The 18,151-nt window shown below is 40.5% G+C and overlaps 1 protein-coding gene across 6 annotated transcripts in view; it reads right to left on the bottom strand.

Annotated features, from left to right (window-relative positions):
- Nucleotides 1-18,151, bottom strand: part of abi1a (abl-interactor 1a) — a 50,960-nt gene that overhangs the window by 31,894 nt on the left and 915 nt on the right. For all 6 annotated transcript variants that reach the window (XM_039617245.1, XM_039617246.1, XM_039617249.1 and 3 more), the window contains exon 2: nucleotides 7,138-7,305. In XM_039617245.1, the coding sequence (XP_039473179.1) occupies nucleotides 7,138-7,305 (168 nt within the window). The remainder of the gene's footprint in view (nucleotides 1-7,137; nucleotides 7,306-18,151) is intronic.

The following is an 18,151-nucleotide window of genomic DNA, read 5'->3' as shown; positions in this document are numbered from 1 at the left end:
CCTTCCAATACAAACCCCATATTTTAAATAACTGCTGTTAAGAGGCAAGAGACCACACAAGGATCTGACCGCCGATCCTGCCACATCACTATAATCCACTGAACAGTCATGTAGAAAAACGTGTAAATATCTAAGAGTGGAAAGTAGACCACCAGGCGAGAGAAAGGAGAGCACAAGCAGAGGGATCGGCAGGAAATGCAAGCAGCACACAGAAACGCAGACAGATCGAGAAGGTTCCAGTTCCTGTTTGGAGCAATGCCATTTCTTCCTCAACAGGAGGTCAACAAGTCAGCACTGCAGCACAGACACAACCTTAATTCTTAGCATGCGTGTTTTCTTATCACAGCCTTTTACACACAAGCAGTGGACTGTAAAGGCATGCAACTGCACGTGCGAGGAATGAGGATTGAAATGACAAATAACTGAAACAGTTAAGTGTGCCAACAAACCCAATCTGACTCTGAACACAAACATGGGCTGGCTCATGTGATCAGATAAGAATATTGTGTAACTGTAGAAACACCATCTGAGTGAACCTCACAGCTGTGGGAACAAACTGAGTTTTCATTGTGTGTGCGTATCAGCTGCTTTCTGCATTCACTGCGTTCACTGAGTTCAGTCTGCACACCAGCCAGGTCCAAATGTAAGAGAGAGTGATTGAAATCACTAGAAATAAATATGAGCTGGCAAAACAAAGAGTAAAGCATTTTCAATAACGGCATGCATCACTTGCTTTATTACAACACTGTCAAAGGATCATTTTCATTAGATTAGTCAACACTGACGGATCGATTTGTGCTATAATGCAAGCGCAATCTATAGTTTCACAGGATAAATGCTAATAAGTTAAATCAGTTCATCTAAATATTTCACAGGGTTTAATTAATTGCACTTTTCCTTTTATTTTGATATCATTTTACTCTGTTGTGCTGTATTGATGCTGCATTTGCACCGTTTTAAAAGGTCTTAACGATCACAGTTTCCTCCATTTGTGGCCTAAGATTGAGTTTCTTCCCCGATGCGATCAGTCAAAATGTTCAAGACGATAACTCATGAGCACTTAGACTGTGCCACTAAAAATGGTCATAACCACATATATACACAAATCACCAGGTCTTTATTTATAGGTCAGAATGTGAGTTTAGGTATGTGTCTTTGTTAGCGTGGCATATTTTCATGCTCAATTTACTGACGTTACCTTTGCTTCGTTCTCGTCCTATATACTCGTCTTCCTATTGATTAGCAAATGTAAGCATTACAAAAAACTGAGTCATGTTATTTAAAAGGACAGGAAGATTACAGTCAAAAATTTGACTGTATCTGTTAACAAATCTCTTTTGTTATTTAATAGACTTGTCTTTTGCACCAAAATGTAGCCAAAAGAAGCTATAGATGTTGGTTTAATTCACTCCCATTAAAGAAAATGTGAATGCTGTGTAGTTTTTTTAAACAAACAAAAAAATCCACCATTGTGAAAATAACGAGAGCAGACCTAAAACAAAATAAAGAATCACAAAAATCACATATTCATCGTAATAATCTAATATATTTTCTTTCATTTACGCTCAGTGTGTCTCTGCTGCATCATTTGCTCATTATTTGTGCTGGTTTCTCTCCTCTGCTATTTGTTTCATCGTGAGCAGAGCAGAAAAGAACAGGAAGTCATGTCACTGAGTTGATAACGACACTGGAGACTCACCACCACCCAAAAGTATTGGCATAAAAGCGTTTATGTAATACTTATTTACATTGGAAGCTATAAGATACATTATTACATTCACCAGGTTGTTTCTCCCCTTTCTCTGGCCTGTAACTCTTCCAGTATTTCTATGGCTCATCAATTTAGCCTTTAAATGAAATGCTTAATAGTTAATATCATTATTTGTACAAGTTTCTCTCCTCTGTTCTGCTCTCTGTTTCGCCATATATATCTCAGTTTTAACAGACATGCAAGCAGAGGAGACGTACGTTATCACCTCTAATAGAAAGTCTTGACCCAAAATTGTAGCCAAGAGCCATCTTTGAGTTTCTTCAGGTGTCTTTCTTGATAAATTACTTTGTTTTTCCATCATGTCCCATCTTTCCACATCTAATACTTACTCATGAAAAACTTGATGTAACTACGATCGATTCAGATTCATCTATCGCAGGTAAATGAGAGAGGCTTTACTCTCTCTTGCTGTATTTTCAGCGCCTCTGGGTGAATTGGGTGCAATGGAGACTGAATTTAAGGAGAGCGCATCCAAAAACACATACACCCTTTCTTCCCGTCCTCCCTCTCTATTTGGGGCATCACAGAGAGGTTCTCAATGCGAGGCACCGCTTTCTTCCGCCGGACAAACAAAGCACTCCCTGTTCGCAGCCTCTTAGCAGCCACTTCACACGCAGCACAAGGTGGAAGCCCCGCTAGCTACTCTATTCTCCCTTTAGACCTTCCGCCTGAATACTGCAAAGACACTGTAAATGGCAATGACAGCAGAGAAGGTGACACGCCAACAAACACCCAAAGGAACACATTGAAACATTTATGTAAGTTGTACTGCAGCAGGACACTGATACCCACTGAATAACAACAAGTAATTTGGGTACAATCAAATTTACCAGAGACTAGATTTTTTTTTTAAAGTGTAAAAAATATAAAGACTTGTCTTTTTTTCTTGTTTTTAAAATGACAAAACCAATGAATATGAATACGTCCCATTTATGTGTTCTGATCTGCTACAAATGAGCCAAGCTTCATCTTCTGTGTCCATCTGCTTCATATCGAGCCTGCAGACAGCACAATATTTTTGTCTGACAAGATGGTCACACTGTCAATTGAGTCAAAAACAAGTCATAATTTCTTGCTGTGCCTTGGCAGAGACAGCACAAACTACAAGTTGGTCACTGGCCAGTCATGGCTTGCCATTTCTCAAGACTCATGATGTCATGATGAAGAAGGGACCAAGTACTGGAAACAAGAAGGGCAACAGATAAGGGCACAAACGGCTGTCTCGAGTTTGGAAAAAGAAAGAAATGGGAAAAATGAAGCAGGGATTGCCTGATTTCTTTGGACTCCTATTGTACAACATCACAAACACATGGTGGACATCTTTACAACAAATAAAATAACTTTCATGTGCTATATGGAGCACCCTACAGTTTTCTAATTTGGCAAAATAGAACCAACTAGTCACTCCTATGCACCCCAGCTCAAAGGTAAACAACATAGAATGTGCTATATTCCAGACGGAGAGATGCCATCACAAAGCGGACACACCCTGACCAGAGTGAATCCCTCCTAACTGTGGGCAAACCAAAGAAAGCTGCCATGACGCCAGCACGCGTCTCACCACAGGCACTGACTGTACTCTGAGGCATCTCTAGCTTTGAGCAGGAACCGGTACAGACTTATGATACTGAAAAAATTGATTATAGGGGAAATTATAGGACTCATCCAGCGCACGCAACAGCGTGTTCATCATATCTCAGAGGCAAATGAGGAAATTTCCCTTGCAAGTTACAGGCTTTCCTCTCCATTAACCATTCAGCAGAATGCAACAGTGGCCTTGAGGGCTTCCGCTAATCTCATATCCATGAGCTGTGAGGGCAACACGATAATGATCCACCTCTGAACACGACAGCAGAGAGCTATAACAAACCCACAGCCTGCAGAGCTCACACAGCCCTCCCTTTTTGTTATTAAAAACAGAGATATGCTTCATACTGCCTAACTCATTAAGACCTCTGCTCTCACTTATTCATAAAAACAACCAGGCAGAGAAGAAGGCGTAATGAATGAAAAGGATATTAGGCACTGTGGCGTATGTTTGGCAACAGACAAAGCTGCTAAATCCTTTACATTTCCAGAGACCAATTATATTTAAAAAAAAGAGGCAGCAGAGTGTTATTCTTGTAGCTACAAAGGCTGTCAGCTGGGGAAAAATAGTAGTTTGAAGCAGATATGCACCAACTGGTCACTGGCTTATCAGCTAATTAGCCTTGACCACTGACCAGCCTTGCTATCATAATAGTAGAGTACTGTGCAAAAACTTTGACCTGCTTATCATCTCTTATTTTGCTTCCAAAGAGTCACACTTTTGTGAAACTTTATTGCTCAATGATCTTGAGCAACAGTTCCCCAGGCTTTCTTAAGGTTTTTCAACAGGGAGATTCCCAAAGAGCTATTAGCTAAAACATAAATCTCGGTATGATGTGCAGTGTGTCGTTCAAGATTTTGACGAAACTAGCAAAAATAGCACTACCAGTAGCACTACTAGCACTACCAAAAATAGGTGGAAAATAGGTGACTCCATGAAGGCTGCAGAAACAAGCATAACCACCTGACCAGAGTAATGTAAAAACATGGCAACTGGCTAACATTAGCCACACTCCTAATGCATCTATCTGCCATTTAAAATCAATTTCATTTACATAAAAATGTGATATTAAATGGTTTTACATTGCTTTTGAATACACACCTTTGATTTCTACCACTGTGGTCAGAGTGGACTATTTTCTTATACTGGATGTAGGCGTTAGTCTGACACTTTTTCTCAAATTCAAGTGATTAGGAATAAGTTGCTTTGAAATTAGAAGCTTTACAAGAAGGTACAACATTCTGGGTAAGTCACATTTACAAAGGAAATTCTTTCCAGCATCATGGAGCACTTTATTCTGAGAACTAACCAAGTGTGTGATTAAATAAAAAAAAAGTATAATCAGGTGTAGCTGTGGAAAATATTTTTATTGTTCATTTTTCAATTTTAGAAAAAATGCAAATGTATATTTCTTAGAAAGCAAAATCAGAATCAGCCAAGGAAAGTGGCATTTGGTGCATCAATGCTCTTTTGGTGCTCTTGCTTTATTATTATAAAAAATTTTTAATAAATGAGAAGTGCATAATGAGGGGAAACCTGGTTGTCAGCTAACCTAAAGTGACACTATTTAGTCATCTTAGAGCACAGGTGTCAAACTCCAGGCCTCGAGGGCCGCTGTCCTGCTTGTTTTCCAACTAACCTGCCCTTATAGCTTCTTATTGGCAAAGCACACCTGATCCAGGTAATCAGCAGCAGGTAGTTCAGGGATATCTCAAAACAAGCAGGATACTGGCCCTCGAGGACTGGAGTTTGACACCCCTGTCTTCGAGGCTTCTCCATGGTTACACACTGTGCACAACAGTGAGCTTAAACATAGCAAAGGAAGTCTGGAATTTCCCACGACAAGATACGAGACCAAGGAAACAAAGTCAAATAGTGTAAACTAAGCGGAGTGTTTAGTGCACGGCCTTCTTTGCTGATCTGAAACAACGTGTCTAGCGGTCTTTCAAATATTTTTCAAATGTAGCCCAGGGGGTTGTCATGGAGACTGAGGCAGGCAGCGGTGTCACAGTGACCTTGGTATCAGCTGAAGGCTGTTTGTCAGGATACTGACTCAAAACTTAAAGTAAATTTGTCTTTTTTGGATTCTCTCTCCACTTCCTTTGCTCATCATCAGTCATCGTCTGTTCCTTTCCCTCACAAACCCTCCGGCTTCGCAAATGATCTTTTCCACCACCAGACTAAAAATGTGACCTTCAGTACATCTTGTTATCAAGAAAAAGCAGGGAAAAACTAAATCAAAGGAACTAGAGCCTCCAGTCCTCATCCAACTACTCCAAGTATAGTCATTTTAACACAAATTTTGGCGTGCCGGGGTGTGGTGAATGTCTCCCAGTTCTAATCTATGAGATGCCACATGGCTGGAGTTCTTTGTTTGATTTGTCTGAGCTCTTAATGCCTTCATTGGATGAGCGGCTGGATTTACCTGCACATGGCAAAACCCTCACCCTGCAGAGTGAGCTACTGTATGTGTTAGCAATGTGGTTAAAGTCATTTAACAAAAGTGTTTAACAGTTAGGCTGCTAAAATACTGAACACTGTCAATAAGTAAAAGAGTGAGCCATTTACTCTCAAGTATAAAATAAATATCATTTTTAAAAGTCTCTGATCGATTGAACCACATTCATAATGAACTGCATAATGCAATTTCAGGTTGAAATTTTCCCAGAGAAAAACTTCCATCATCTCTTTTTTCCCCTCATGTCAATCCTGAGGATACAAACCTTGTGTTTGCAAAAGCTTTATTAGAACTGGAACTGAACAAAAGTGACCAGGGGCTTCGTATCGAAGGCTCCGGTCACACAGGCCTAGAGGCTGCAATCGCCTGGCAACCACCGGTTGCTAAAACTGAATATTTCCCAACAGTTGTAGGTTGCTGGCAGTTGCTGGGAAATTGCTTGCTCAAGCCAAACTTGCTCTGACCTACAGATCTGCCAGTGACCCACTGGTAACCACCAGTCACTAGGGAAAAACATGTATTGCTCAACATGTTGGTGAGTGGTTGTGGGTACATTGCCGGCATTTCTTTGGTGAGTAAAGTGCGGTTTGTGTGGAAGACATCGGCTTGTCTGCAAACACTTGCAAACGACTTGCTAAGTAGTAAAGAAACCGAAGAGAACTGAGAACATTTGTTTTCAAACTTTTAAATTTCAGCGGTAAAGTATGTGAAGCAAAGTTTTGCGTACTTTAAAAAGCCCATCTAGGACAGGAATCATTTTGATTGGGCAATAAACAGTGTGATGTGTGGCTTTGTTTCTTGCAACATGCCTGTTTCTACACAAGCTAAAATACAAAAAACAAATAAAGTAAACAGCATTAAATAGACTTCTGACAGTTTGTGACTGACAAAAAAATGTCAAATTATGTCATTATTAAGTTTTTCTTTAAATAGGTGACAGAATAAAGCTTTCAAATGCTGTTATTTTAGCTTATTTATTTAAAAAACAAAAGACAGTAATATGCTGTGGATGAATGGATTACAACCAGCTATGACAAATCTAACCCTGTGTTTTTAGGATGTTGATGGCGATTGGGGGAACTGTTTCATCATTTTTATGCTTCTCAACCACGCTGACGTAAAATAAAAACAAACAGACCACCAGTCAGGACTTGAGTAAGACTGATAAACCAATAAAGGGAACCATGGATGCTCCTGTGTCATGCTGTGACTTAAAATAACCAAGTCTGTGTGAAAGTGAGAGGAGAAGTGGAAAGCGTGGGGCAGCGATCTTCACAGCTGCTTGGTCTGTGGCCATGAGTTTCTGTGTGTATTTCTGACCTGAGAGATGTGGTTGATGGAGGACTCCATGCGCCGCAGCTGCGAGGCCTGGATGTCCAGCAGCTGCAGCACATTGTTGGCTAAGGCATTAATCTGGTAGGCCACGCTAGCCAGGGACTGGGTGGTGTAGGCTTTGGTTTCCTCCAGAGCTTTCCTCTTGTCCTGGGCCTGTGCACAGAAATAAAAATGTCAGTTACTATTAAAATTTACATAACATCCACCTTTTAACCCCATCTACAAATCAGGTTTGTGCTGGCTTCAGGCCAAAATCACAGCAAAGACCATTTTCTCCCCCAACTCTCAGTTCTGAGATACCACACTGAAACAGATCCTGAAGCCACCATTCAAGAGCAAAACATCTGCTTTTCTAAACTCAGAGACCGCTTCACAGAACTGAACCTGACAGATTCAACACAATAATTCATTTGTATTATCAATAATAAAGCACAGCGTCGATAGCAACAGTTCACTTGTAATTCAAGATCAGATACCAGCCACACCTCTACTATTTCACGTCTAGTTTAAGTAGGAAACTTTGCCACGTTATCTGACGTGCTGTTTTATTGTCCCCTTCTCTTCTGTCTTCTCTGTTTATTATTTCTATCCTCGTTTCTATTAATCTAGTTTTTCTTTTTATATTTTTTTGTTTGCACCCTTTTAAAAAAAAACTTTCCAATTACTCTGTTTGGCTCTCCATGTGAATTTACAACATGAATACTCTTCTTTTTATCTATCCAATCACTTTTTTTTTTTTTTTTAAAAAGGTGCTACACAATTCAAGTACATTTTTATACATCATCGTGTCAAAAACACCTGGTATCATATTTTTGGCATAATCAAGCATTTCTGTTTGGCCTATAACTGGCCCACTCAACGTATATGAAGCTAAACATTTACATGTATGCAGCAACGTATTCAGTAACAATTTAACGACATGTTCTTCAGCCACCTCCCTTCAGACGGGCATAGCTCCAAGCTGATGAGCTACTGTGTTTGATCTCTGTGGGCTCTTCCCTACACTGCTCTCAGTCACCAAGTCCAAAGAGCACTGCCTGGAGGGTAAACGCTGGACTTTGATAACAGGGTGCTGTAATAGAAGGCAGGTGGTGGCAGCAGTGGGTGAGGTGACGATAGCTAATGGTAGCATTAAGGGGGCAAAATAGGGGGAAAAAAGAAAAAAGAAAGAAAATATTTGACCATATGAAGACGAGAGAGGTGACAGTGCAAAAGAAAACAATCGACGCAACTTATACACAAACAATCCATATGGCTAAAAGCTCCTGACCAGGAGAGCTGCAGTGCCAGCTTTTCCACGGCCGGTGTTTCTTTTAGTGGGAATCAAAGCGGCAGATGTGTCGGGCGATAACAGCCTCAGGAAGCAGGAGAGATTCCTCCAGAGGGTTCAGTGCAAAAGGCCATCTGTTGAAATCACACAGTCATTCATGCGCACACGCAGACACCTACCACTGACACCGCAATATGCAATGTGGTGCGTGGATTAACAGCTGGAGGGAAACAGATGAAACAACAAGCGCAAACAAACAAACAAAACAAAAAACAAACAAAAAAACAACAACAACAAAAAAAAAAAACAGCCTTACATCCATGATGGCAATTTCCAAATTGCAAGAGGATGCAGATTTTTGCTGTATAAACAGATTACCGAACAGCTCATGCTTAGCTGTGCAGAACTGCTGGCCTACATATCACGCCACAAGTTAGTTTAAAATAAATAAACACGGCCCCGAAGAGACGTTGTGCAAAATCTATTCATTATAGATATACAGATTGCAAATGCAAATATGTTGTTTGCAATGCATACTGCTGTTATAACTAAAAAAAAACTGTATGATTATATTGTTTTTGTTAATGCACTGCAGCTGTGAACAGCACAGACAAACAGGCCCATTGATGTTTCGGATCACAAATGCTCAAGTGTGATGTGTAAACGCTACTGTCTCCATTTCTGTCAGACGTACAAATTCATTCAAGGTTGCCAAAGCTTAAATCCAAAGAAAAGAAAACAACGTGATGCTGTTTGGGCTGCATTCTCGAACGGCTGCAGTGCAAAACGCTCCAAAACATGCACGCTTGCCTGTCCTGCTGACTCAAAGTTTCACGCAGTGTTAAGTACAGAACATGTAAGCTGATGACAGCACAAATTAACCAGTCTGTATCACTTTGAAATTGAAGGTGCAAGGCCAGGGCTTAAAATTAGTGCACCACAGACTGCCCTTCGCTGCAGTTTCCTCTCCTTTGAGACGCAGCCGCTACAACGACTCATCCGTCAAGAAAGCTGAACCAAAAAGGCCAGACTGATCTTTCCTGGTTTGCACGAGGGTAAATCTTTTACCTGTACGTTAATCAAAAACTGACGCTCTCAGTGAGCTGCACAGCCCGCTTTTCAGCCATTTCATTATATATTTCCCAAATAGTTAAATAACAGATCCCTCTTTGCCCTCTATTCTTCTTTTTCTGAACAGAATGATCCACTCTGCATTAGCTGCCAGAGCCGTGATATGAGGTCAGCGGTGGGTGCCGGGAGGACAGATGCAACACTTGATTGCATCGCCACTGGCGGCAATCTTAGATCCTCCTGCTCTAGTTACATCCCTGGCATCCCTAGTCTCTTTGCTGGTTCACGCATCAAATCCTCAAAACCAACCAGATTTGTTGTCCAATTACCCAGCAATCTGCACATTTCTTCAAAAAAAAGACAACGGGAGAGATGTAGTAGATCCTAAAAAATGAGAACAAACAGTGCTTTAGCAGACAAGGAACAAAGGGTGTGCACAATCAGCTCAAAACAACAGCACCGGCAAGCTGAGTACACTCTTCCACAGCAGGGAGATGCAGAAAATGAGGTGGGCTCTGAGAGAGCTTTAGCGCTCCTGGGGCACTTTATCTCATATTTCTGAGCTGAGTAATGACTGAGTGAAAGAGACTATGGAATATCCAGGCAGCAGCAGACAGGCTGTCAGCACCTGAGCTGGGTTTATAAGGGGAGTAGAGAGGAATGCATGGGCTGACTACGCACAATAAATATGTAGCTGGGAGCTGGGGCAAGTGAGATAATCAAACCACCACCTTGACAGCATAAAACACAAACACACACAATCAAAGTGACAATTCTTCAAAAACCCAAAATAATTGAACTGTTTTCCATGCTGCACGTACACAAGCTGAAAAAACTCACAAAAAGCTAAGGGAGTGGCAGTCACAAGGAAGACTTTCCTGTTTTCTGCAGGGTTTTTTGAAGCTCTTGGATGGATAGACACTCTTCATCTCACCCATCCAGTCTGGCAAGATAACGGCCACTGAAGCGCGATTGAGTTTTTGTTTTTTTTTCTTAAACAAGACGCCTCCATGTCAGGCTCTGCTGGCCGCATTAAGTGCCATAAAAAGGAAAAACTCCTCGGGGTCAGACGGGTCCCCGCTCCCCTTCCGCCCAAAAGCAGTAGCAGAAGTAGGAAATGGACAAAATGAGTATTCCTCCTGATGATCTGACACGGCTAAAAGAGGACTCAAGGAACTGAGAACAAATGTCTGTTTCACTGAATCATCCAGAAAATAGGAACATGACACAAAAAAAAAAAAAAAAAAAAAAAAAAAAAAAAAAAAAAAAAGGGTTCAGTGGCGGGATACATTTGTTGGTGTTGCAGCGAATGCTAAAACTTACATAAACATTTCTGTGTTTCTTTTGATTTACACAACTGACAAACACATCTGGGTTAATGTGCTCTCACTTGTTCACAAGTGTGCTCAGCACACACACACAAAAAAAATTTAAATCCCACACACTTTCAGGAATGTTTGGAATTCCGCAACATGTCATACATCCTCAAGAGCTGCTAAGGGGTTTCGCCATGAACCACAAGAGTGGGGGATGAGCTCACAGGAGCCAAAAACAAACACAAAGGGACAGAAGTGCAGAGCTTTTTTTCCTAACATGAGGAAAAACTAATCCTAGATATTAGACCTGACAACTCCTGCAACTTTTTCTAAAGGAAGAAAACCTTAGCGGGGATCAACCCTCTTCCCAAATCAGTACTGTGCTGAGCCGAAAGAATAAGCCTAAATCCAGCTGGAAGGTTGTAGAGCTCACATGGCACTTTGCTGCCCCGTGATGTATCGACCGCTGATTACTGCAGACTGGACAGGGCAAGATAAGTGAGGCAGCCGAGAGCTAGTGAGCCGTTGTATTGATGTGCGGAAGGTGGAGCCCATGAATGAGAGACACGTTTAAGATCTGACCACGTGTTACCAAAGCTATTACCTGATCAATTAGTTCCCTCTGCCATCGTGCAGTGATATATTACAGCTCAAACGGAAGGCAAAACTGTGATAGCAATCTGAGACTGAATGTAACTATGTCAGTACCACTAAAGTTAAAGGAAGACTGTCGTTTCCAGTTTGCTTCTGCTGTGATTTATCTTTGGTGGTGTCCGTCTATACTGGGACTTCCCCACGCTTCCATCATATTTGCTAAGTAGATCAGCTGATATGGCTGAATTGTGGTTGAGCTTTACTTTGCGGCCAGCTTAAGACAATGTCTTGCTTTCTGCTTCTTCCCAGTCTAGTAAAAATGCATTTGAAGGCAATTGCAGTCTGTTGCTTTCAGTATGATGAAAATAAAGCTACAGCAGGTGCAGCAGGTATCTGACACAACCATGAAAGGACTTGTCTCTGAACTAAAACCCCGGCTGACAAATGTGAGATTTTCTTGAACTGACTAGGTTTTCTGTTAGACTTCCTTGTTCTAAGGTTACATTGGAAGCAATTTGCTGGTCACTTTGTTCCCTGGTTGACATTTACTTCTCTGGGTGCTGGTTACTGCCAATGTATTTACCACCCCCTCATATGTCAATCGACAGTATTCTTCCCTGTCGTTGGTAGTTGCTTCAGTTGCTTGGCTAAAAGTTTTCGATGGTATCTGGTTGCCACATTGTTGCAAATTGCTTTCTGTGTGGACACCGCTAACACTTAATCAATATATCTGCAATTTACCAGTTACGAATGAGAAAATCCAAACTTAATAGGGCGTTCAATTCGCCACCACACACCTCTAAGAAGACCCATCAGATACTTACATTGGAGAGGCTGCTACCACTAACTTTGGGGTATTTGTCCTTTAAAAATTGCCTTCAGAAATGATCAAGTATCAATCTGGGAGCCCATCAACTGATCTCCTATTTTAGCCTCTCAGAGGAACAGCTAATTTCTTGGGGTTTCCAAAAGTTACCCAAGCCAAGATGTCCTGTTCCATCTATTATTCGCATTGGTTTACAAATGAAGACATTTTTTTAAAAGAGATAATAAAAAGATTAATTGATAAAATGGCTGTACACCTGTATGCAACAAAACATGATCGGTCAACAGAACTACAAACGGACTACAAACAGAAATCAGAAAGATACCAGAACCACAAATCTTGTCCCTTGCCTACAGATTCTCCATACTCATATAAAGACATGTTTATGGGAAAACGTCAGTTTTCTAAATGCTCTCTGGTTAAATCTGTGCCAATTAATAAGTCAGTTTATCACAGAACTGTTGAAGCTTTACTTTGTTTTATAAAGCCTAAATGTTTAAGAAGGTGCTAAGTGCTGAACTAACCATTTTTCGCATACATTATTATATCCACTCCTTGAGATGATTAAACTAAAAACGACCTACCTGCCGAGACAGGATGGTGAAAGTGACTCTGGAACGTGTGAGGAATAAAGAAAATCTGCACATGAAACAACTTCAGTCCCTCCTTTTACAAGGTCTTGGCTCTCTAAAATTAAAAATTAAAAAAAAAAAAATAACACTGCAGCACGATAAGTGAATTCATAATTCCTTCTCCTCCTCCAAAGGGGCAGATGGAGGCTGACTGAAAGGCCATAAGGTCTACCTGACCTTGAAAATCTGCCAGCACGCTATTAGAAATTCCTTCAGTGTGTCAGGGAAGAGACACAAAGGGGAAGTTTGCACATGGAGGAAACTCATTAACCTTTATTGAGAGACTTGGTAATTGCTTCATCCGGGCAGAAAGCACAAAGTGCTTAACTGATAAACAAGCAAAAAAACACTAAAAGGACTTTTTTTTTCCCCAAGGCTTTCAGTAGTTGGGAAAGGCTTAACTCCTTATGAATCAAACTGTAAGCCGAAACAGTACCAGCAGAATGAATCCAACTGTCTAAAACTCCCACACTGTAACAGATCAGTTCAACAGTCTGGATCAAACCAACCCCAGTCAGCTGAGGGGGAGGAGTGACAGGTGGTCAAAAGGATGAATGGGTCTGGCTGGTAGGCTCAGAGCCGCTAGGCCTCTCCATGCTGCAAGAAAACCAGGCCACTCCACAGAGAGGAGGAGGCAGAGAGAAAGGACAGGAAATGAGGACTCAAAGTAACCCAGAGAGGCACAGCTATGTAAAAAAAAAAAAAAAAAAAAAACTATATTTATCACCTTCAGGCAAGACTGGCCCTCTTCCAAGACAAAAACTTTTACGAATTCTCCTGGGAAAAGCAGCACAGAACAGGTACACCAAGGTTATATGACCGGGATTGTCAAACTACTGATCGATGGCCAGGCCTCGCCTCTTACATGTGATGCTGCCTGCATCGATTACAAGCTCACATTTTAAAACAACCCATTTAGGAGCAGCCCGCACTTCTTTTTTTCCTTTTTTAAAGAAAAAGTGGGCATCGTGCTGCCTCAGCACAAACAAAAAAAAAAAACACTTGCTTGCAAGACAGAATTTATTCTGACTTATGACCTCCTGGTTTGCTACATAACACTTCCATTTCCCCTTTTTTCTTTTTTCCATTGTAAACATCTCACTATACAGCGCTGCCACACATCGCTGTGATTTCATCAAGAATTTGGTCCAAGTTGCAGGCAAGAGCTTTCTAAGGAATTCCCAGTTACGACTGTAGTGAAGGCGTGTGCACTGCTGGTATTCAGATAGTGAAAATATGACCCCATGATAAAGTACACAGATCCTGTATTTAGGCTTTAGGAGTGTCAGAAAACCATCCATTCAAAATACATGAAGTGGCACAAACACCCTTCCTAGTTTGGAAATGACTGGACAATGATCGTAACCAATGACAGCTAAATATTTTAAAGATTTATTGATCATAAATGTAGAGATTAAATGATGAGAGAGTCAAATATGATCGGCAGGGCTGACTACCTGTCCCTGTGTACCACATCTTTTGCCCTATGACAGCTGAGATCTGGGTTTTTCCTGGCTTAAAGAAGGCCTTTAAACAGTGACTATGCACATAAGCATTACTTGTTCACATACAGTTAAAGCACAGAGTCTGTTTTACCTTGTGTTACAGAAATCTGTCAGTTTTACTGCAGTTTTTGAACATTTGACAAACAAAAGGCACAATTTTTTATGGTGGAAAAAAAAAATCTCTGAACTTTAGTTGGACAAACTCTTAAGACATTTGATGGATACCTGCCCAAAGACCAAGATAAGCTGCTGTTAACGTTTTTACCACAATCTGGATGGTACTCGTATTTGCTTGAAAACCTTTATTGGTTTTAACCACTTTGTCACTATTAGTTTAAAGATTAAATATTTATTAAGTTTAGATAAGCTTTAGTTTTACATTTTTAGCTTTCAGCAGAATTATCCAGACAGTAGGCAGCTGCCTTTAGGGCCACAAATAGCATTAAATGTATATCCAGTAGTGCTCCCTGAGACTGTTTTAAACATGATATATACATAAGAAACCAATCAGTTAGACAGTTATTAGCTCTAATTTGAGTTTAGTTTCCATTTGGTTAGTTTCCAAAGTGGGTTTTGGTCATTTCCGTTTAGTTTTTGTTGGTTTCGGGGGTTTTAAATGACTATGATGTGGGAGGTGTTTTTCAGTGGAAAATAGACATTACAATACAAATATATCCCCTCATGTCGTAGAGGAATCTTAGCTTCCTGATGCTTGTTGGTTTGGCAAATTTAAACACACCGTCAAAAAGTAATAATAATTCTTTTTCCTTCTTGTTCAAGTAAAAAATAGTTTCAGCTAGTTTTAATCTTTTTTTTAATCAGTCCAGTTGTTTTTATTTTCTTTACACATACTTTTAGTTTTTAGCTTCCTTTTAATAACCTTTATTAGAAATTCCTAAATACATTTATCTGAAAAAATTAAATCAGAGCATGTTTGGCTTTTTCTGCTTGAAAAATAACTCAGCTGACTAATACATTTTTATGATGTTGTTTCCTGAGCTCTATAGATAACAAATACAGCCTAAGCATGACTATTAAAGCCTGAATTGTGTCATTACTGTGCTGACAACCCCCTCAGTGTGTCCTCCAGCCAACATGGCCAGGTGGCCCACTTTGCATTCGGTAGACGCGTCCTTGTCGCAGAGGTTACACAAACATGGCTCTGATTTGCATGAATGAAAAAGGGTTTTGAAAACAGCTAAATATTCCAATCTTTCTAATCAAAAGATCAATCACAATAAACCGAACTGCGGTATGCTAATGCGAAATGTCATCTTGTCTTGTTTTTAGAGTCATTTCCTGACACACAGAAAAGGCATTTCCAGGGAGTCGGTCTTCAGAGTCAGCAGGGCAAACAGGAAGCATAACTCTGACCCGTCAGTGTGTCATATGCCACGCACGCACAGCTCGAAACGCACTCGACTAACAAAAGTCACTATCAAGTTGGAAAAGTGGGGCAGAGATCTGTCCTTGGTTAAACAGAGCCCTCACCATCTGCTTCAGCCCGCTGAGCTGCACTATAGTCCGCATAACCCCACAGTCCCGATGACACAAACACAGAGAGAAAGAAGCAGGGATGGAAATGTGAAGGAGGAGTGCAGAAAGGACGGGCTGATTCAAGCTGAGGCATGTTGACATGTGCGTGTTTTCGAGTGTGTGCGTTTCTATCAGACACACAGAGAGCAGGAGAGAGTGTCTGCAGCAGACAGAAAGGGCTTATGAAAAGTGCACTCGCTTCACAGAGAGCTGGCGACATGTGCTGAAAAGCTTAAAAATCCCTCTCTTTTTTTTTGACGTCAGCGCTTCAAACAAGGTGCTCGGCTAAAATACAGAGGCAGGATCAGACGCACGCCGCAGAACTTTTTGTACAGTTTAGTTAAAGTCTGAACTAAATTTACATCAAATACTGAGCTGCGGCTCGTCAGCATCATCCACTCCTGCTGCACCCTTTATGTACAGCCACGCACACATAAAGACATCAGAAGGCAGCAGCTGAGATGTTCTTGTGCGTTTTCAGCTCATTAGTTTGGAGAGGTTTCAGTCCTATGATACCATTTTGGGAGCATCTTCTAAAGATCTACACAGCAAAGAAAGAAAAAAAGCATGCGTTATCAAGCTCAATCTACAAGTAATTTTTGAGAACGTAGAAGAAGAAAAGCCTATTTTACTAGTTTTAATGTGATGAAATCTGCCTGGTTGTGTGATGTGCTGATTTTATTGTTTTAAATGTAATTCTCATCATTATTTTTATACTATTTTATTATTGTTTTTGCTATTTATGCTAATTTTATTTATTTTAATGTCATTTTAATAATTATTTTTATATATATATTTTATTTATTTTTATATTATTTAACATGTTCAATGTATCACTTTGGCATGTCAAGTGTACAGCACTTTGTGTTCAGCTGGGGGCTGATCTGAAAGTGCTATATAAATAAATTGCTTGCTTGCTTGCTTGGTTCTAGTCCCCAAATGCACTAACTGCAAGTCACTTTGGACAAAGCACAAACAAACTGAGCAATTCATTTAAGGCAACAAAAATGACAGAAAAGAATAAATAAAGGATGGAAGGAAGGAAGGGCGGGGCAAAAACAGGAAATTAGCAATGAATATTGTTACGATTAAAAAGTTTTAAATAGTTTTCCTCATCTTCTCTTTCTCCTAACCCCTCAACCAGTTGTGCCCTCTCCGTGAGGCTTCTTCCTCCCCACAGTTGCCAAACGCTTGCTTATATGAGAATCAGCTGATCACTGAGTTTCTTTTTCTACATTCATAAATAAATTTATGTGTTGCACCATCTTAAATAACTTCAGAGCTCAACATAAAAAAGCAAACCCATCTCAACCACAAGATCTGAGTGCGAGCGTTTAAAACGAGGCACGCTGATGTAAATGAACTTACTGCAGACAAACTATGATTTAAATGACTATTTTAATTTTAAAGTTTCTCAGTATTGCTTCACTGTGGGAAATCACATTGAGACATCTCGTTCTACAACTGGCTGTGGCACAGAAAATCCCATAACAAGGAAATTCCCACGTTTAGTTCCACAGCACTGGTTTTCACAGGAAACAAAAAGAAAACGAAAACTCTCAACTTTATGGCAAAAGTGGCGAGAAAAGCTACTTGACGGCCTCAAAAATGACACAAAGTGGTCAAAACGTTGCCCTGCAGCATTTGCACAGGCACCTTGCTGCAGGGCAAAGTTGCCTAATCTTGCGAGGACAAGGAAGAAAACAAAATTACAGGGAGTCCTTGGGGAGTACAGCTGGAGAGGACACACCCTCTTTAGCTGATATGGGTGGGTTGTCTTCCTGCTGAGAAAAAAAAAAAAATGTGGGCTCTCTTTTCACTGCAAATGTTTGCCTGTCACATTGTTGCTCTCTGTCTTTTTTAGCAGCGGCTTACCACATTTGTTAGTGCCCTAAAAAAAGCAAAGCCATTGGTGGTTATTAGACTTTATAATGAAGTTGCACCATGGTAATCACGTCACATCACATCCTGGCCCACATTTGTTCTAGAAAAACAGCACGCAGACACAGATGACCTCCCTGTATTAGGTTACAGTAAATTAGCTGCCTTGTTATGAAAAAGAAACCTAGTAGAGATTAAAGCATGAATAACCTGAGTGAGAGATTAAAAAAAAATAATCAATACCGCCAACCTTTATTGACCAACTAACAATGACTTTATAGTCCTCTCTGCTTCACAGCCCAGCTCCAAGCCACCTATATTATCCTGAACAAGATGCTTTCTGCAGATTCTATGATTTTACAGTGCAT

This window comes from Oreochromis aureus, linkage group 9, assembly GCF_013358895.1.
Source record: "Oreochromis aureus strain Israel breed Guangdong linkage group 9, ZZ_aureus, whole genome shotgun sequence".
NCBI lineage: Eukaryota > Metazoa > Chordata > Actinopteri > Cichliformes > Cichlidae > Oreochromis > Oreochromis aureus.
This window is presented reverse-complemented; position numbering and strand designations above follow the sequence as displayed.